General features: G+C 44.6%; 2 protein-coding genes across 5 annotated transcripts in view; one reads left to right on the top strand and one right to left on the bottom strand.

The window, feature by feature from the left end:
* stxbp5l (syntaxin binding protein 5-like) overlaps nucleotides 1–21,601 on the bottom strand; it is a 139,997-nt gene that overhangs the window by 56,233 nt on the left and 62,163 nt on the right. For all 4 annotated transcript variants that reach the window (XM_039600206.1, XM_039600207.1, XM_031733156.2 and 1 more), the window contains exons 4-5: nucleotides 17,786–17,886; nucleotides 12,051–12,185 (exon numbers count right to left, since the gene is read on the bottom strand). In XM_039600206.1, coding sequence (XP_039456140.1) covers nucleotides 12,051–12,185; nucleotides 17,786–17,886 — 236 coding nt within the window. The remainder of the gene's footprint in view (nucleotides 1–12,050; nucleotides 12,186–17,785; nucleotides 17,887–21,601) is intronic.
* On the top strand, nucleotides 5,483–10,283 carry LOC120433635 (uncharacterized protein K02A2.6-like). Its single transcript, XM_039600210.1, has 2 exons — nucleotides 5,483–5,833; nucleotides 8,437–10,283. The coding sequence occupies exon 2, from the start codon at nucleotides 8,480–8,482 to the stop codon at nucleotides 9,833–9,835; it is 1,356 nt and encodes a 451-aa protein (XP_039456144.1). The 5' UTR covers nucleotides 5,483–5,833; nucleotides 8,437–8,479; the 3' UTR covers nucleotides 9,836–10,283.

The raw sequence follows: 21,601 nt of genomic DNA, 5'->3' as shown, positions 1-21,601 counted from the left end.
TCACTGACAGCATTTCTGATGAGGCTTCAGTGAACTGTAGGTGGACCATTGCTCAGGTCCTGTGTCAGGTCTGTGATGGATTTTTTCCTGCTTCCTATTAACATGACTTTCAGATACTCTTCATCTGCTGTAGCATGAGCTAAATGAACAAAAGGACTGAATATGAGTGAAAACAGAAAGACCTGAACTACTGCTCAATACCACCTTAACAAGAAAATCTGTCTCCTTGGATACAAAAATATCCGAGGAGAAGGCTCGAGAGTTTTCCACAGGATGGTGTAATATACTATATTATTCTTGAATGATTTATTCTTGCATGATGAGAGTTTGATGAGAGCTCCTTTAATTTAAAGTAAGTTGTTTGTCCGCACCCTTGGAGCAGGCAGCTACAGCAGATCAGCGCTTGGTGATTCCTCACAGCACAAACCTGCAGCACTAAAATCAAATGTTTCGCTATTTTCCAAGAAATCCGCATGAGCTGCATGATCACCGGCGGATGTCAGTTTAGCTGCTGCAGTCAGGACACTGTAGCATTGTGCCTATAATCTGGCGAGCTGTGGTAAAGTGTGACTGACGTGTTCAGATGGGCCCGTTTAGTTATGCCTGCTGCTGGAGAGCGATAAAAACATGAAACCAGAACACGCTCTCAATGCATCGCTGTTGGAAGCAGTAAGAAACCAGGATATCAACGAACCATCTGCGACGCACAACACCTGCCCGGCCACGTAAGTGCAGCACACAGGGTGAAAGCCAGGAGCTCGAATATATCGAATATACCCGGTGATGTAACCCGCCTGCTAACGCTGGACCCTGAACCCTCTGCACTGCATCAGCACTCTGCACAGAGAAACAAACGCGTGCTTTTAGAACCAATCAGGACTGATCAACCATAAAACAAGTAGGCGACAGAAAGTTCACAGCAGATATTGAATTTCTGATAAAGCAGAGAAGAGTCAGGAAGCTTGTGATTGTGTGTGGAAGGTCATTTCCTCTGAGAGCCTTTCACAGTGTGGGACACGTGTGAATCTGAGCTGAGTTACTGACTGATAACGTTTCTCCGTCAAGGCCAGGCTCTGAAAAGCAGCCCGAGTGAATCTGAAACAAGAATGAATCTGTGTTTGCCGATGCTTGGGATGAATATTTTCTGATAAGCTGTGAGGCCAAACAGCTGAACTGTAGGACTCTCACATTTCTCAAAGTTACAGACGGAAAGTAACTGCAGCGAGCAAGAAGGCTGCTTCACTGTGACACATCAGAGAGTGCTTGTTTCTGCAGGGTGGTCACAGCTGGAGTTATAGCCAGCGTGTCCACAAATGCTCATGATATCATTTAATCGATGAATGCATGAATCCTACCGCGCTGTCTGATATTCTAATAGAAATAGAAAATCTGATCCAGGTCATGAAGGTCATCTTGCAGTAGTTGTTCTCAGAGACCGTACGATGTTAGGATAATTTTATTTCATGAATAAATAACAGCACTGCCATTAAAGCAATCAAAGATAATCACATAAAGCTTCCTCTTAAATCCAATTCTTGATCTGAACAGACACACGAGCAGCTCATGGAGATTTTTAACAATTAAAAGCGTTCTTCTTACGTTACAGCGCTTTGCTCTGCAGCCAGGCCACAGTAACCTGGTCTTTTTATTATTTCCTGCTTCTATTTATTATTTCCTGTACCGTTAATGTGCTTTTTAACTCTGTGTTTCTATTATTCATGCTGATTTTCTGGTCGGGCAAACCTCTTCCTCTGTGGTCATTATTCTCCAGATCTTTAAGGTAAGTTGGTGGTTTGTTGTGTGGTTTTAGGGCAGCGTTTCTAATTCTGTCTCTGCTCTTAGGTGAAAGGCTGTTTGCACATAAACAGATGAACAATTAAAGCCCCCGTTAAAGGCACGATGGTCCCAGTGCTTATTAAGCAGTGATTTTACCAAATCAGGCTGAAGATGGTGCCAAAAACAAATCTGCACTGCTTGTTGTGGCTGATCTACAATCAGACTGTTTTCCTGCCCAGTGAGCACGCACGATTAACCAATAACTCTATTCTGCATAAACTAAGAAGAAAAAGCACACATTTAGACTGTTCTTCTAATGCAGCTGGTAGGAAGAAAATGATATTACTGAAATATTTTGTAACATCTGAGAAGCACGAGCACCTTTTGGGATAAACAAACACAAAGACACCTTAAGCTCCAGGGGCGCCATGACAACCAATCACGGCTAAAAAAGGATAAATAATCGATATGACAGACGAGAGGGAGCGAGGCAGGAAACAGCACGTCAGCTGCAGACACAGCACTCATTATGTGTCACATGTATTCATGTAATATCGCATGTGCTGAGGCTGTGTTGCACACCGCTCGTCAATATGAAACATGGCAACAGTCAAATATGTTTGAGCTTGATTTTTGACTGCCTCTTGTTTTATGATGTTTTATGTTCTTAGAGATCATTTATGTCCATGCTGGGATCTCTGGAGACGACACAGGAAGTCCAGCATCTGTCTGCTGTGGATGTCAGCAGAGTCGCTCAGACTGACAGAGGAAGTGATGAAACAAAAGCTTTGACATAATTACTCAGTGACTGTGAGGCGTCCAGGTCCCCCCCCCTCACCGCGCCGCTGTCTGTCTGAAGTACGGCTCTCGTGGCAACGTTTCCAAAGTCTTTCTCTAACTATGCAGACGTTAACAGGCCAGCTGAGGCTCGTAGAGTCTGAGGGGAGACGCTGTTGTTGTGATGTCCACTCACACACCTGAATACTCCACACCGTCAGGCTGCTGAAACTTTGGTTTTTATGGAAAGAAAAAAGGATCATTCTTCATTTTCTAACTAAATGTTCACATGACTGTAAGCAGGGTAGGTTTTAGCTCTTTAACCTTATTTGATGTTAGAATTAGAAATAATAATATTGAAATCATTGGCTCAGTCCAACATCATCATTTTAGCACACCGCTCAGTCTCAGAGTTACTATGAAGGGTGGTCTCACCCCCCAGTGATGCAATCACACATCCCACGGGGGAACAGTGGGGCGATCAGATTATGGCGTGGACCGCCAAGCACCGCTTTATCTGTTATCACGCTCGCCGAGTTCAACAAAGGCAAACCAATGGAACCGATACAGACACTGATTTTGTCCTTTGGTGTCTTCATTAAAACTACTATTACAGATTTTATGTGTAATAGATTACTCTGGACAGGTGTAATCCTCTGGTGTAAGTATACACTACAGAGCAAAGGATGCACTTTACTGTGTTCAGTGACACAGACTTTGAGGATCAGCAGAAGCTGTTTCAGCTCGTTTTAATGGAGGATTTGAAATGATGATAAATCCAAACAACAATATATTTGGTTTAAGAAGAAAACAGTTTAAATAATCTCACGTGTTTGACTCAGAGGAAAGACGGGGGTGTTGTAGAGGGGGAGGAACTGCACTGCAGGAAATGGTTTACAGTAAATTTCTTCAAGTGCTGAACTTTTCTTGACCCTGAGGCAGGTGTCTGTAGTTTTTTTATCTCTGCAGCGATGCCAATTTAGACTCAGAGCTCTCTGAGTGGGCTTTCACCCATCCACTCTGAAACGTACTCCGTGGCTCTGCTAAATGTCCATGTGGAAAAGGTTTGGAGAAACACTGTTTGTTCTGGAGCAAACCCTAATGCATCCTTTTTTTGAGAGGCCACCCGCTGCTTGTGCTGCATGCATGTGGTGGGGAGGTGCTCAGAGTGCTGATGAATGTACAAAGTGCAGGATTTTCATTATAAAGAAAAACGCTGTTTAAAGTGGCCATTCTTTACCCGCTGCACCAACGTAAGAACAGAAAAACGATTCTGTGAGATCTGAAGGCGTAAACATGTCAGCGCGGCCTTTTTACACACAGTATTTAATAAAGACGATGATGTTTTCATAACCCTCCCGCTGATGTATGGATTTCTCTAGCATGTACGCATTTTTGCTCATTATTCATCCTGTGAAGAGGCCGTGAAACCGGGCGGTGGCTGGAAGCCAATTGTTTATTTTACAGTCCCAATAGCAGAAATAGGAAAACATGCCAGTGTTGATTACAGCTGACACGAAGCCAGGCGCAAACATAATTCTGCTCATCAGAGGGCTCTGTGAGGAGTGTGCACGGGGCTGCTGTGTTTTCCCATTTCTCCTCGCATCTCATTTTTATCTCTCATTTCAGAGCGAATCTCCTGAAGATGAAATTGGGCATTAAATATGTTGCAAACCCATCTGAATATCAATGAGAGCCCGGCCCTCCTGTTTGGCTGCACTGGTCCCACTTGAATTGTTTTTTTTTTGCACACTAAACCAACCAAACGACTCATGCACTCATACGTCGATGCGATTCACCCCCTCCTGTTTGCACGGTTGGGCGACTTCTCCCTCGCTCGCTAAATGCTGCACAAAGTCCCCTCTCATCCTTATTCATGTTTCGTGGAAATCCTCCCCAGATAAATAATACGAGTCCCCAGTCACCCCGGCTGTTGATGAGAAGAGATTCATTCTCTACTCGTTCATGAACCCTACTTCAGGAAGATAAAGAGTGCTGACGGTTAGGAAATACAGAATATATTACAGCGTATGCTCGGCAGTGCGTAATATATGCCCATTGTTGAGACTGTGGTGCACTCTGCAGCTTAAGTCATAAAGGAAAGTTACCTATTCTTAAATGAGCCATTATCTACAGGCCATCTCTCCCTGATATTTAATTATAGAGGATCCAGCAGACATTTAGCTGTGTCAGCATGTTGAGTCACTTTTCTATAGAAGCATTAGAGATGTCACCGAGACCGAGACCTACGATTCCTGTCAATACCAGAAGACTGAAAACGAGACTGGCTGTGTTTCTATACTGCAGGTACTGTAGGCAGGTGTATATACACCAGGCTGCAACTGCTCCAGGAAGACGAGGAAGAAGAAAAATAAGACAAAAATGGAAAACACTGCACATCCTACACTGGCCTCATAGCTCCGTCCTCACTAAAGGAAAATCCACAGAAGTCGACAGGCAAACATTCCTGACAGACGAAGGAGAAACGTCCAACTGAATGAGCCTCGACTCATCCAAGTATCATCTTCTCATGTTCTCCTGAAGTACACATGAGCAAATCTGAGAAAGCTGGCTTGGCTGTAAGTGTGAATTAGAGAGCGAATGGTTGTCTGGCTCTCACCTTTTCACTGCTGTGATTGGCTCCAGCTCAGCCGTGACTCTCACCTGAATAAGCTGAACAAAAAATGGACGGATTCGGTAACGTGACCTGCCTTAGTCGGACGTGTTGGTGGCTCGTATGTTTTTGGCTGTTTAATTAACCAGATATGAACTTTTCCCGTGAACATGCACGGATGTTAGAAAGCACCGAGGCGTAGCACAAAGTGCGTGTATGAATGTGTGGATGAAGCATGTTGTAAACGGTGCTTTTAGAGTAGAAACACACTACATGAGAACCAGTCCATTTGCCATTCACACTCCCACTGTGTAGACAACCTGCTGTTAGTCTGGTATTTTGTCCTAATCCGCTTGCCGTACCTCTGTGTAGGTCTGTGTGTGTTTGGAGTGGTATACGCCCCATTCCGTTATTTGAGTCCAAGCATGTAAGTTGTCTGCTGCTCTGCTGGTTAATAAAACCACGTTAACTGAATATACTGCTTCATCATTATCATACTGGTGAACATACAACATGGTGTCAGAAGCGACAGAACACGTTCTTCGTAGTTGACGGTATTTTTTTCTCCCGTCTCAAGTCTATTTTGTGGGTGCATTTTTTTTCGTGTCCGGACTACAGCCGACATGGCGGAAGGATTCAGGAGGCCCGACCCGCTTGTTTTCGATGGTAATGTTGCCGAAAATTGGCGCATTTTTGAGCAAGAGTATGACATTTTTATAGCGGCGGCACACTCTGACAAGCCAGCGCGCACACAAGCCTACATATTGCTCAACTTAGCAGGTCCCGAAGCTATAGAACGGGAGCGGTCTTTTGTTTACGCGCCAGAAGTGAGAGAGCCCGGCGATGGAGGACGAGTTCTCATTCCTGCGGAATCGAAGGAGGATCCTGGGTGCCTCAAAAGGAAATTCAGGGAAATGTGCAGCCCACAAACCAACGTCACGATGGAAAGACACAAGTTCAACACGCGGAATCAGAGGACTGGTGAGACTGTTGAATCCTATGTAAGTGATTTACGGATTAAAGCAAAAAGCTGCAGATTTGGTGATCTGAGTGAAGAACTAATAAGAGACAGACTAGTTTGTGGCATCAACAATGACAATTTAAGGAAAGTGCTACTGCGTGACAGTGATTTAACACTTGCAAAAGCCATATCTGTCTGCCAGATTCATGAAATGACTGAAGAGCATAATAAAACACTTGCTTTTCCTCAACAATCTGCAACAAATGTTGATGTGCTCCAGCCCAAATTTACAAGAAAGCACAGAGGAGATAAAATAAATAATCAAGGAGACAGGTCTGAAACACAGCATATCACTAACTGTACTAACTGTGGGGGTGCTCATGCTGCAAAAAAGAGTAAATGCCCGGCTTTTGGGCAGCAGTGTCATGCATGCAAAAAGTGGAATCATTTTAAGAAACGGTGCAGAGCCATTCAGCGTACCCAAAATGTAGCAAGGCACAGAAAGTCAGTCCATCATGTGGAACCAGACCACGCTGATGACAGCGGAGATGACACATTCTACGTTGATGGAATAAACCTGCAATATGCAATCCATGCGACTGATGTGCATGTGGAACACAAAGAGGAAGTTTTTGTCACCGTGCAGATTAATGGGATTCCTGTTGAGATGAAAGTGGACACAGGTGCTAAATGTAATGTGCTTCCCAAGAAAACGGTTAACATTATAAGAGCAGATAAACAAATGAAAGCACACCCCAAGTCCGTTAAGCTAGTGGCATTTGGAGGCAGCAAGATTCAAACCTTAGGTGTAATTAAGCTGCAGTGTTTTCTGCATGGACAGTCACATGTGCTATCATTCTTTGTCGTTAATGACGATGTTCAGCCAATACTTGGACTATGTGCATGCAGAGAAATGGGACTTGTATCATTCAGCAATGACGTCCACCAACTGAGCACGTCTGCAGATGACCTGTCACCACAGCTTATCACGGAATACAGCGAATTATTTTCTGATGAGCTTGGAAGGTTGCCAGTCACCTATCGCATGACACTGAACCCAGATGTGAAACCAGTTGTTCGCCCAGCACATCGCATCCCTTTGGCCATGAAAGACAGAGTCAAGGCAGAGTTGGACAGGATGGAGAAATTAGGTGTCATTACTCCCGTCTCAGAGCTGACAGACTGGGTGTCTTCTATGGTAGCCACCAACAAGAAAGGCAAAGATGAAATAAGGATATGCATAAATCCTCGAGATTTAAACACAGCTCTGAAAAGACCACACCATCCAATGCGAACAGTAGAAGAAGTGGCTGCATTAATGTCAAATGCTACTGTGTTCTCTGTTTTGGATGCTAAGAACTCTTTTTGGCAGGTGTCATTGGATCAGAAATCATCCATGCTGACCACCTTCAGCACTTGTTTTGGTCGTTACAGGTTTCTCAGAATGCCTTTTGGTCTTAATGCTGCCAGCGAGGTGTTTCAGCGAGCCATGGAGCAGATATTCGCTGGATATCCATGTGCCATCATTGTTGATGATATACTCATCGGCGGCAGAACCGTGAAAGAACATGACGACAACCTGAGAAAAGTCCTTGATCGTGCCAGAGAAGTAAACCTGCGACTAAACCCGCTAAAGTGCAAATTCCGGCTGAATCAGGTCAGTTATGTCGGACACATTTTCACAAGCGAGGGACTCAAAGCAGACCCTTCCAAAACAGCCGCAATCAAAGAGATGCCAGTTCCAGCGGATGTCCAAGCCCTGCAGAGGTTCCTGGGGATGGTCAATTATCTTGGAAAATTCATTCCAAACTTCAGCCATCTGTCAGCTCCTTTGCGACAGCTCACACACAAGGACAGCGAGTGGATGTGGGACACACAGCATCAGACTGCATTCGACGCACTTAAAGAGCACATGTCGAATCCACCTGTTCTGTCATATTATGATGTCAGCAAACCTGTGACACTAACATGCGATGCATCACAGTATGGTCTTGGTGCAGGAAGGCCAACCTGTGGCATATGCTTCACGTACTCTGACAGACACTGAAACCAGATACGCTCAGATAGAAAAAGAGCTACTGGCTGTTCTTTTCGCATGTACGAAATTTCATGACTACATTTATGGCAGGCCTGTGGTTGTCGAAACAGACCATCAGCCACTGGTCACCATACTAAAGAAACCTATTCACGCCGCACCAGCCAGATTGCAGAGGATGTTATTAAGGCTCCAAAAATACAACATCACGCTCACATATAAATGTGGAAAACAAATGTATCTGGCTGACACGCTGTCTTGTGCTCCCAGCAGATCCACTTTCCAGCAGTCTGAAGAAGAGGACAACTTTGATGTCATGACGGTGAGCTGCATCTCTTCTTCACGTCTGGAGGAACTTAAAGGACACACAGCCGAGGATGAGACATTGCAAGCGCTCAGCTCGTTCATCAAACATGGTTGGCCACAACGACTCCACAACCTTCCCACGGCGGTTCATCCATATTTTCCTTTTAGGGATGAGCTGACTGTGGATGATGGCATCATTCTTAAAGGTTTTAAAGCCGTGATCCCAAAATCACTGCAAGGAGACTACATCACCATCATGCACAGAGGACATCCCGGCGTAGAAGCTACCAAGCGGAGAGCACGGGGGATCGTCTTCTGGCCATTCATGTCAAGAGATATTGAACAAACAGTTACTTCTTGCTCGGTGTGTAACAGCACTAAACCTCATCAACAAAAAGAGCCCCTTCATCTGCATGATGTTCCAGATCTTCCTTGGTCAACTGTGGCTACAGATATCTTTGAGTGGCATTGTCAGCACTATTTAGTAGTAGTCGACTCATACTCAGGCTGGTTTGAGATTGACCTGCTGAAGGATTTGACATCAGCGACAGTCATCAAAAAGCTGAAAAGACACTTCTCAGTTCATGGTGCTCCACACACTCTGATCTCAGACAATGGAAGGCAGTTTACAAGCCAGTGTTTCAAAGACTTCGCTTCACAGTGGGACTTTCGACATGTCACCAGCAGTCCAGAGTATCCTCAATCCAATGGGCTTGCTGAGAGAGCAGTGCGCAGTGCTAAACAGCTGATGGAGAAATCTCACAGAGATGGCACTGATGTATTTCTCAACCTGCTGAATCTCAGGAATGTTCCACGTGATGTGAACCTGGGTTCCCCTGCAGAACGACTTCTATCCAGACAGACTCGAACTACGCTCCCAATCACAACCAAACTGCTCGAACCACGACACCATGGATCTGAGAAAGTGAAAGCCCAGCTACTCAACAAGAGACTAACTCAGAAGGTCTGTTATGACAGGTCCAGCCGACCACTTCCACCTCTTGAAGAAGGACAAGTAGTGAGGTTACAGACCGCACAGGGTTATGACCGCACAGGTGTGGTGAAGGAACTTTGTAAAGAACCTAGATCCTACCTGGTACAGTCGGATGGGAACATTTACAGGAGAAATTGCAGACACATGTTGCCTGTGTCTGAGCCTGCTACTGTTCAGAAAGACACTGATCATCATCATTATGATGGACTGCAGGGTGTGGGTGAAAACAATGATGTAGAACAGTTTAAAGACAGCACTCATGTTGAGAGCTCTTCTGATGTTTTGCATTCTCCAAGACCTTCCAGGAGTGATGGTGTTTACAGGACACGCTTTGGTCGTGTATGCAAACCAAATCCAAGATATAGGGATTAATTGGGTACTAGTTAAAACACAGAACTTGTTCAGGTTTGATATTTGATCCAACAGTAACTGATGTCCACGTTTCAAGTTAAAATTCTGTTTGAGGTAATTTTCAGTAGTGATCATATTTAACTTTATACAGCAAAATGATATTTTGTCATGTTTATTTCTTCCATCCGGTTGTAAATTTAAATGTTCCTAAGGATCAGCGTATGTCACCTTTTAATGCTGTGATTATTGTTGTTTAGCATGCATTAAACTTTATATCCGGTTAGGGGTGTACTAAAGAAGGAGGATGTAGACAACCTGCTGTTAGTCTGGTATTTTGTCCTAATCCGCTTGCCGTACCTCTGTGTAGGTCTGTGTGTGTTTGGAGTGGTATACGCCCCATTCCGTTATTTGAGTCCAAGCATGTAAGTTGTCTGCTGCTCTGCTGGTTAATAAAACCACGTTAACTGAATATACTGCTTCATCATTATCATACTGGTGAACATACAACACACTGCATTAACATTCATCTTTCTTTGTTGTGGGAAACATAAAATGCCGTTGACATTCCAGCCTCACTCACTGACAGCTCACAGGCTGGCAGGCTACAGGTGACTGCAGTCCTCTCATTACCTGCAGTTGATTACACGACGTGTTTCATGTGCATCAAAGTTGTAACACATTCACATCGCTGTGTTTATCCATCATTATGTCACCTGGAAATCCTGAAGCATGAGCAGGTGAACGTGGCTGCACGCTGCACGCTGTCTGTCGGTTAATCCCACACAGACTCATTCCAAACAAAACCAACCAATCCTACGTCAGTAAAGAGGTACAAGTATGAAGGTAAAGGAGTAACGTAGCCTCAGCATACTTTTCTAACCTCTGATGAACACTGGTAATATTTTAAGTCTTCAGTTAAACAAATATGTGTTACTGTGACTGGACACAAGGAGTAGAAACAGCTGCTCTGCTCTGAGCACGTTATCACGCAGCAGGTGTTACCACAGTCATGTGATCAATGTAGAAACCAGACCTTTGTTACGCTGCGGTCCACAGACTACTGCAAAATTAAAAACTCATCACAGAAGGACACGATCTACACAAAGTGTTCATGTGTGCGGTCGCTTTTCTCCTCAGCTGAGACTAATACAACAATATTTCATAGGTGACTGTGATAAAGGACGTCTTCAGTGTGCATGCAGGGCAACCTTACAGCTAGAGCTAAGTCTTTATCGACAGCAACGATCTTCCACATGAAACTGTGACACTTTTATTCTTCCAATTCGTTGCTACAGTTTTCTCACAGTTTTCAAACTTCTGAGCTTCTTAAACGGATGCTGAGCTTGTCCTTGTTGACTTTGTTGGGAAGAATCAACAAACCAAACTTCCTGTTAAAATCCCAACCGCTGCCTCTGTGTGATGATTGGCAGAGAGCACCTCCCACGCACGCACATCGTGTCGAGCCTGCTCGCCATAGTTTCGACTGTCACAAGGCAACAAGATGGCTCGGTATAAGAGTGACTTATGACTGACACTGCAGCAGGGGACTTGTCAGGGTAACACCAGAAGAGCAGCGCGTAGGTGGGTGACACCGCGGAAAACAAACGGCCGTACAATGCAGCTGAGCAGCGTGTGCGTGCATGATGGGACCGAGCTGTCAATCGGGGGCATATGTCAGTTTCACAATAACCAAACACAAGAGCGTGCACATCGTGTTTCACTGAAGGAATCTAACAGTAATTTCTAACTCTTTACCCTTTGAAAGTCTGCTAGCAGTCAGCCTTGAAGCTCTTTTTCTGACATACTTCACGTCTGCTTGTAGAACAAAAAAGACGGGTTTGCAGGAAGTCTCTTCCTATACCGCCTCCCTCGGAAAAACAAACAAACTATTCTAATGATCATCAAACCACAACTTTAGAGATGTCAGAACCTCTCACAAAAGGCAGATGGAGGTCCTCAAATGCTGTCATTATTGGGGAGAGTTAAGGAAAGTCCAAAGGAGGAAAAGCTCATGTCTTGGTTGCGGTCGTAGCTGTTGTTACAGTATGCATGTATGTATCTAAGTATGCCTGTTCAGAAAGACTGAGAAAGGGTCAGTCGAGGATGTAACACCAGCAAACACAAAGTCATGCCAACTGACCTCCACACAACCAGCATTTTCATCTTCATCGTTTATCGTAAACCGACACCATCCTCACGATTTAGCACTCCTTCTGTTTCAGCCTCAGATACTCACAGTTCGATGGCCTTGTTCCACATGATGACGTATCCGGACAAAATGAAGGACTCGATGTTGACGATGTGCGTGTTCCCGCGCTCCGTCCCCACATACAGCCATTTACTCTGAAAGGGCAGGTGGCAAAATGTGATCCTGCAGAGCAAAGAGACAAGAAGGAAAACAGGCTGAGCGTCAGCCAAACAACGCTTTGTGCCGTCTGTGGGTCAAACACATAACCACACGTCTCTGAGTGTTAGGATAGTAATATACAGCTGCTGCTGCTTATGCTGATGTGCTTATATGTGTTCATCATGTTGTCCATGTGAAATGGGAGCTGCTCAAAATACATCTCATTTGAAATATTATAAGATAAGAAATGTCTTAAAAAGCCTTTTAACACAACGTAAAAGCAGGCGAGGCTGTAACGTGAGGTAATATTTGGACAATTACACTGAAATCTTCTCTCTGGTGTTTTGTTGCCTGAGTATAACTGATGCAGGAGTCTGTGTGTACTGTATGTGACAGACTGTACCGTGTCACTGTCACAATCATTTTCTCTGTAATAAGCTCCCTTCTTCAGACGAGTCACAGCCTGACTCATGCACGGACGTCACGGCCTGACTCATTCTTTGTCAAGGCTTAATTTAGAACTGTGTTGTTGCAGGATAGCACCTTTCACGCAGGTATGATTGCCCACATTTGCTCTTCCTGCCCTTTAATGATGCGATTCCTGCTTTTCTCATGTGAGAGGAACTTTTTCCCTCAGCCTGTAAATCCGGCACAAACACTTATGGTACTTCAAAGAAACTCCCAGCAGTAAAAGCTTGATCTTTTTATGTGTTCTGTAACGTTTCACACTGTTCATATTCGCTTCAAGCTTAGGCTGGTCCACCATTTCAGAAACACCCACCATCATTCTGCACAAAACTTTACATTTGATGTATGAATTATTGAAAACTGTCCCGCCTGCTAAGACAGACGGCGTGGAGAAAAGAGGATGCGGACCTAAATGCAGACAAACGTAGATGGAGGTGGATGTTAACAAAAAGCGAGCCTTTATTTAGGGCTGCAGCAAACATTACAAAAGGCAGGAAGGGAACTACCAAAAGCTAAACATGAAACCTGGAAACACGGCGGGAAGAACAGCAGAGGAAATGCAGACGATCCAGCAACAAACCTTGGAGCGAATAGAGAGACAACGAGACACAGGAGGAGAGCACAGCTGGGAGCAATCACACACAACGAGACCGGAGGAACCAAACTGACAACACTAACGTGCACACGAGACTGTCAAAGTAAAACAGGAAACACGAGACAGGCACAGGAGGAGCACAGAGACTGGAAACTATAAACAACAATCAAACACAGAATTGATGTAATTTATGTTCAGAGTGATCTTTGTGTGTCATACACTGTGTTACTTACAATCACCAAACCTGTTTCCAGGAGAATGTGTGTCTCCTGGAAACAGCCTCTAACAAATATTTCATCTTTTTTTTAACGACTGTTCAGAATTTAATGTTTGGAGAAAAAAAAAACATATTTTCGATGTTTTCATGTGTTTTTCACGACCATGTAAACCCTGACTTACAATCCTGTTGAATAACACATTATGTTATTGCATAAGAAAATAATTATGTGTGATGCTTCACTGTTTGGTTTCTGTGAGCACCTTAACCAGAGAACAAAGACCAGAGCAGTAAGTCTCATGCTGATCACTGCGCAGAGATGGGGGATCATCGGGCTCCGGCCCAACAGCCACCCACCCAGCAAGTGGCAGGATTATTAGACAGAAGACAAATGAGATGCAGACAATTCAATAAGGATTTAAGGGGCTCGAGGAGATGACAATATTCAAACTGGCTCTGGGCGGGGGGGCGAAGGTAGGGTGTGCAGCAGCACGAGCAGCAGAGGATTACACAGGCGTCTATTCCCACAACAAGCATTTAGGCTTCAGACGTCCAATTTGTACATTTCCTCGTTTAAAGAAGCATTTTATTCATCATTATTACTGCTAATGGATACATAAACATCAATCCAAGTGCACAAATTCTGACACTACTGAAAAATGTTGACATTAAATGGTTTAAATTGCTGTATTTTAAGAACCAAACCTGGAGTTTCACAGCGAGTGGTGATAGAGTCCCTGTGGACGGAGAGGAAGAAACTCCGAGAGGCTTCTGTAGAAAAGCCTTTCAGCACTGAGTGCTTCAGTTTGAGATAATCGCTCGCATAAAAGACAAAGTGTGGAAGAAATGAGACGACCACAGGAAGTGGGAGGAGGCCCGTAGTGATGAATACAGATATATACGGAAAATCAAAGCTTTTGTTTTAGCGGCACCATGCAGCAGCGCGGACATCATAATTATCGATCTGAGGAAAGAAGAAAAGCATGACTTCAGCTGCCGGCAGAGCAGCAGCTTCAATAAATACTAACAAAGGAAACAGATGCAGAGATTAATCAAATTGGTGACTTCATCTCAGGAACCAGTAACCTCGACATCTGCTGTGCATGACCAGTGACCAAGTACGTCAGGAATTCCACAGCGACTTCCTGTATCAGCAAACACTCGTATTATTATTTTACTACGACGGCCACGGCCGACAGTCATCACAGAGCGGGTCTCTCTGCTGATTCATGCATTACCCTTGTGGGACTGTGATGAGGTATTAGGCCACTAACTGTCAGAGGTTCAGCCTGGAGACACAGAGCTAAATGGAAAGGCAGTGCTCGGCCTCTGATGGATGATGCACGATGCCCTTTTCTCCTTTTGTCTTACAGCGTGATTCACTGCTCTTCCGCTGAGAGCAAGCGGTTCTGCCTCCTACCTTATCGCACCGACAGGCAGGTGGAACGCTGCTGAAAGAGGGTTTCAACACCTTTGAATCAAAGCATTACTCCTAACATTTACCTCAGAGCCTGTGTGGGCAGACTGGATGTATCACGCACAGCTGCGAGGCTGTAAGACTCAAACACAGACTCTTATGCGATGACGCCAGCTGCAAAAATAGTTAGCTCAATCAGAGACTCCAAATGCGAGGATGGAATGATGTCAATATGATATAAATGATTAGAGTGGGTTAGATTATAGAAGCAGTGGCTTACAGTCAGGTCAGTGTAACCACAGCATCACTTTCTACATATTCAGTAGGCAGCAGCAACTCTCAGGCTACAGGTAACATCCAGCCCCACCAACAACCTGCACGCTGCTGCCATCCATGAGTCTGATCTCACAAATAAATATAATAATGCTGAAGAATGCTTGTATATGTTTGGCCACAGCTACAAACAGGAAGTGCAGAGTGAGTGTTAAAAGCACAGACAGCTGTAGAGGGAAGCGTGGACTGTGCAACATTACTCTGTAATAAACAAATCATCACAGTGAACACACCAGCACTTCCTCCCATGTCCAAGGGATCTAAGTGAAATCAGCTCATCTCCAGGCTCCTCCTTAAATAATCAGTTGTTAATATCTTTGCATTAAAACAAATACTTATGTTAAAATGTATATAATGATGAATCTTTGCTGCTGCGTTACAGGCACAAAGTCCTCTCCTTTACTGTGTAACACACTGTTCAGACTGCAGTGCTTCCTGGCTGTGTCATCAGAGCGTCCTGGTCGAGTGTTATGTGCTCGAGACTCAGCTGCTCTGGGTCACAGCTTATTGTTCTCTTGCTTCTCACGGGAAGTTTCAGCAGAGAGAAAACGGCCTCCATGACTCAGATGAAGCAAACAGAGTGAGTCTTACCTTCACTCGCCTGTATTAAGAGTGTAACCCTGCCAGCTGCTGAATGACAATGATGTGATTACATACAGCTACACCGAGCACAGAGTTATGTTCACCAAGTGTCCTTGCCCAGAGAACAGGGACGCTCGGGTGTTTAAAGGTATGAAAAGGAAACTTTTTCCTGCTGTAAATATTAAAGGACCTCATCTGTGGCATCGCATCGCACTCTCGATATGCTCTGACCGTTTATCAATGTTTCTTCGCTTGTTTACTGACTCAGACATGCCGTCAGAAACCACAGAGTTAGCTGAAGGTTACTGTGTGTATCTAAGCTGACAGAGCCAACAATCCTGACAGGACCGCAATATTATGTGTCTGGAATAAAGGTACGATCTGTGAGACCTCTGCAGCATGCAGAGGTCCACCTACAGCGAGGACACTCTGCAAACTTGAACACAGCAGCTGAGGTGCAGCAAACGTTCACACTGATTCCTGCTCCCTTAATCACACAGCAGCAGCCTGATCTCTTCCCCTGCAGACAGAAATGGCAGCCTGCAGGTATGCTCAGAATAATCAAACGGTGCTACGCTGAAGCGCCTGTGTCTGAACATGCTCGGCTAAGGCACTCACAGCATTTCGCCCATTTGGGTCACTCAGAGGCAGCGTTTGCATCAACTGAGTGACCCTTTGAGGTTTTCCTGAGGAGGAAACTGGGGGAAAAGTTTTTAAAACCAAGCATCAGCATCCAGAGTCCATTGTTTGGCATTAATGTTTAATGGCAGAGAGCAGAAAATGTGCTGCTGATGGGAAAAAGCAAAGAGCCAATAGACAGAAGGGGCTGAAAAATGGAAAACAAGCTAGCCGAGGATGGGAATCTCTTTCTCCATTCAGAAACCAACGAGCTGTGCCAGAAGTCAAGACACACAGAAGACACTCAGCCTGCTTCAATGAAGAGGAGATGAACATAGGACTTGATCACATTTGTACCAGCTGGAGGAAACATAGTCTGTACCAAGTAACGCCTGCTGGCTTTGACCTTCCTACAGATAATCAGCCAGTATTGTCCAGTGTTACAGGAGCTGCAGGTGGCGTCTCAGCCCTCTCTTTTCTGAGACTTGCATGAGGTGTCAAATATGGAAGCTGCACAGACACTGACACGCAGTCAAGACATCGAGCTGGCACTGTTACACCCACATCACCCCACATCACCCCACATCACCCCACCAGAACGATGACTTCTAAAACAGAAGAGGTTGTCTGGAGCAAAGACAACAGAAATCAGATTCACCTCTCTGACTGTTGTTCGACCCAGGCTGTCATCAGCAATATGTTTTTAAAGTGTTGCACAGGTGAAGAAGCCTGTTTGCTATAACTGTGTAAACACTGCTTCATGTGGTTTTCAGGGTTTAGGTGATAAAATGTGAAATAGCTTCATTTTAGGAGTCGGCTCTGGCAGTGAAAGTGTCGGCTGTGTCAGGGTACGGGGGTCATCGGCTGAGGTGGAGCAGAGCTTTCAGCCAGTATCAGAGTTCTGCCCTACATCTGAACAACACTCTGCTTCTCCATCTTTAGGACGCAGCCCAGCATGACCCCAGAGCGTGCAACAGATCCGCTATTCTGCAGGAGGACATCGTGTCAGGTCACGTTTGGTGTAACGGACACGTTTTCAGTTCAGTTGTGTAGAAAGCCAAAGTGGTTTTTGGCTTTGGATAATGATGCCACAGCTGAGGCTGCTAACCAGCACATGCTTGCGGGTATGGGATGTGGAATGACTTGTAGAAACAGCTGGAGACCATCGGAAAGTGTCCACCTCTATGCCTCTGCTGTTTTTAGAAGATCGTAATGATACAACACAGAGTTAATACATCATGATCCTCAGGGAGGAGGAGGACCAACCAGTGAGTTTGAAGTGTACACACAAGCACTCAGCTCGAGCTGATTCGCTTACCAAAGGATGACATCATGAGGGCTACGTCCATCTTTTTATACAGATTTTATGTGTGAGTGTGTGAGTGTGTGCATACCTCTCTCTGTTAAACTTGAGTGAATGCAGGATGGCCGGCCGCCTCTGGCGCAGATTCCACAAGTGCAACGTGTCGTCTGCACAGGCTGAGACCAGCGCCCCCTGGAGGACAGAAAAGACACATCAGCCTGTAATCCTGTACAGCAAGAAGTGCTCATACAGAGACTCTGCAGGGCAGTGATAATAAAGCCACTGCATGAACACGACAGGTTTACCCCGTCTCCAAACATCTGCTTACTGTCCTCACACCTTCACATCTGGGCGCCGCATGGACCCAATCAGATATTTGTTTGTCCAACTTTCCATTAAAACACAGTCACAGCATCACAGACAGAACCAGGCTGAGATAATGATAACGTGGAGCATCACCTCCAAAGCACACGATTTGATTTTCTCTATTTTTCAAAAATGACTCAAATGTGATTTTCTCCACCAATTACAGCGAGACAATGAAAGGATTAAGAAAACTGTGAAAGCGTATCTGTGAGGATTAAAGACCTTGACTTTTACATGCTATTACAAATATGACAGCTACTACTGAGCATGTACATGGAAAGAAATAATGAAAATAATCTTCTATGTTACTTCACGTCTCCCCTCCCCGTATACAGAGACGGTATAAATATATTAGCCTCTTTTCTATTTTACATAATCTCACCGAGAGCTTTTCTTTAAATTGAAGTCGTTCGTGTCTTCCACATCATATAATTCCATCCCACTGGGATTAACACGGCCTCACACTGAATTGCTAATTGCCCATTAAATTGCACTCAGTTTTGCTCTGAAACAGCTTCTACAAATGAAGATAATGTTTCTAATGTTTGCAACCTGACTACTTCTGCAATCACTGTTCTGGAATAATAATGTCCCCTGTTAGAGTGGCACCATTTCATTAAGTGAAAGTAAAATCAAAAGCATATGTGTGTGTGTGTCATTTCGTGCCATTATTTCTTTTAAATGATACAAGTAACTGTTCAAAATCACACGTTTGTCCTGATTCTTCTTTCAGATCAGGCTGCTCTTTTGCTCTAACATGACACGATGATCATGTGATGCACAGGATAAATACTGTATTTTATCTTTACATAGTAACATTGTTGTGTAAGATTAGTGACATTTAAGCTCCAGTAAACGTTAAACCTGTGATTCAGTGAGCAGTGTTCTGGCTGATTCTTAACAAAGTCTGAAGCTTAAAGATTATTTTAACTATGCAGAGACAGTGATGCCCCCCCCACCCCCCCCACCAATCACCCATCTCTCCCAGTATACAGCAGAAAACACTGTAAGTACTGTACTGGTGGTTTGTCAGGGACAGCACAGCTATGCTGTTTTTTCTGTACTACATGTAACTTACTTTGTGTTCAGCTTTAACCTTCTTGTTGTGACTAAAGCACCTCTAATGTTCTTTTGGTGCATGTTTTAAAAATGGTCCTGGGGAGGAAGGTGCTGACTGCTTGAAATCATTTGCCACTGAGTGAGAATGTAATAAGTTTTTACTGAGTTAGCAGTGACCACAGTATGAATTCAGTGGCTGACGTAATGGCTCAGTCACACAGTAGTAAAATTAGGACAGCAACCTCCCTGTGACTGGGAACAATGGGAACAATGGGAGGCTTCACTGTATTTTGTTGCAAGTTGTTGTGAATAGCAGCTTTTGGCTTGACTTGGAGTCGGCCTGTAGCAGTAAGTGCAAACTAAACTGGCTGTATTGGGGTTATATTGCTTCTGTAACCTTTGAGTGCCTTTGTGTTTTTGTGGTTGCATCACCGTCCTGTAGCGTCAGGAGCGTCCACGTCACAGGAAATTTAGAATTTGTGTTGCAAATCTACGCGGTTCTGGACGAACGCTGAATGTAAGTAGTTCATGTGAATTTCTGTGATGGTCTTATCACAAACTGCGTGCGACTGCCACCTCATTCACCTGCAGACTGACAGCAGACTGACTCATTGCTGTTCTTTCTCTGTCTCGAGGCACTAAAGTTGCGAGTGGTCACAGATCTCATCCTCAAAGGCAGCTCGACTGTAAGTCCACCGCACAGAGTTACAATAATTCTGGTCATGCTGCAGTCTCCTGACTGTAGTAACAAACCAACAGGGTGTTCAGTTTAACTCGACTCTCTTTCAGTTGATGCATGCGTTTTGTCAGGATTGAATGAAGCCCAGTTTTTCTTCTGTAGCTCCATTTACAGCTGCAAATATCCTTACATGCTGACAACAGGCATTGGGTTTCATTACTCCACTGTAATGCAACATAGAACTGCTGGAGTTGCTCAACCTCATGAAGAATCACTGCACTTCATAGTTGTCAAAGGGCAGCAGGGAAGTTTTTAGAGCAGCCAAGAATGGAGAATGCAGAGGAGAGAGCAAAACAGAGTGAGGTGGAACAGCCGCTAATGAAGAAATCACTCCAGACGGGGAGAAGAGAGAACCGAGGCAGACAGGGTGAAAGCCTGTCATCAATTATCTTGATGTCTTGATGGCAACAAAGGCAAGATAACCAGGCACAAGTACAGTGCACGGCATGGGTGAAAATGAAAGCCGTGCCAAGAGAAATTACATAGAAAGACATCAGAACATCTCTTGGTGTGCTGATCTCTACCTGTATTCAAAACCAGGTGAGGATGAGCCCGTAGTCTAGATAACAGCTCCTTTCAAATAGCAAGAACAGAGAAAAACAAAGGATCTGCTTAAATCTCTCCACCAGAACCTTTCATCTTTTGTCTCTCTGTATTGATCTGGGCAGTAGAAATGACTATTAAGACACTCATCACAGTACACACTAATCGTTCATCAATATCTAAGCCTCATTATGGCCTGACATTAATCAACACTTTTCAGAGGAACTCCCTGAAGAGTGAAAAAACAGAGCTGAACTCAGCAAACTGTACAGCACATTATTCCCGACGCCTTTCAGTGCAGGCAGTGAGGGGAATAATGTTTGCTCACTCACAGAGAAATGAGCGGTCTCTGATTACAAACGGTAGTTTTAATTTAAAGGAGAGAGAGAATATCAACCCTCATGTCACTGAGTAAAAGAAGTATTTGAGCCCCTACAGTTGTTCATAATCGAGCTCTTTGGCATCAGCTCGACCTGCTGTGTTTGGAGGAAGAGGAACGAATGATGTGACTAAAACATCATCGTGGTTGGGGCTGTTTTTCTGAGACGTGATCACCTGACATAAAATGTTGGACCTGAGCCTCCCTCAGCCAGATTGGTACCCTAACACGTCCATAACCAGAGTCACTCACCCAGTCTTTTGTTTTTACGATGTTTTGAAGTCTTATTTTCTGTACCTTGTATTTCCCGGTTTCTTAGTTAGTATTTGATCCTGTTCATGTTGTCCTCTCCCCTTGTCTCGTCTTTTTGATTAGTGCCAGCTGTGTTTCCCAGATGTTTCCTCTTTGCCCTGTTCCCCTCTTGTATTTAGGGTCTGCCTCTTCCTCGTTCCCGGCCGTGTGTTCTGCCTGCCTGTTCAGTCTCATGTGTATTCTCACTTTAGTTAGTTTTGTATTTCTGGTGTTCAGCAATACAGCAGAGTTTTTGAGTTTGATTTTGCCTCCATGAGTCTGAGTTTCGGGTCCATTCCTGCTGCCACACACGGCAAACTTGACAGGATGGATCTGTTAGTATGACAGTGACCCAAAACTTACCACCAGGGCAACAAAGGAGTGGCTAAAGAAGAAGCACATTGAGGTCATGGAGTGGCCTGGCACGCCTCAGGCCCACAGATAATCTGTGCAGGGAGCTGAAGCTTGGAGCTGGGCAGCCGAGAAAGCTAAAAGAATCTGAGAGTTTCTGTAAGGAGCAGTGAGCCAAA

This window comes from Oreochromis aureus, linkage group 16 (assembly GCF_013358895.1).
Source record: "Oreochromis aureus strain Israel breed Guangdong linkage group 16, ZZ_aureus, whole genome shotgun sequence".
NCBI classification, from domain to species: Eukaryota; Metazoa; Chordata; class Actinopteri; order Cichliformes; family Cichlidae; genus Oreochromis; species Oreochromis aureus.
This window is presented reverse-complemented; position numbering and strand designations above follow the sequence as displayed.

Excerpts from the sequence above, each read along its gene's own strand:
- LOC120433635 (XM_039600210.1), top strand. The coding sequence starts at position 8,480 with ATGACGGTGAGCTGCATCTCTTCTTCACGTCTGGAGGAACTTAAAGGA.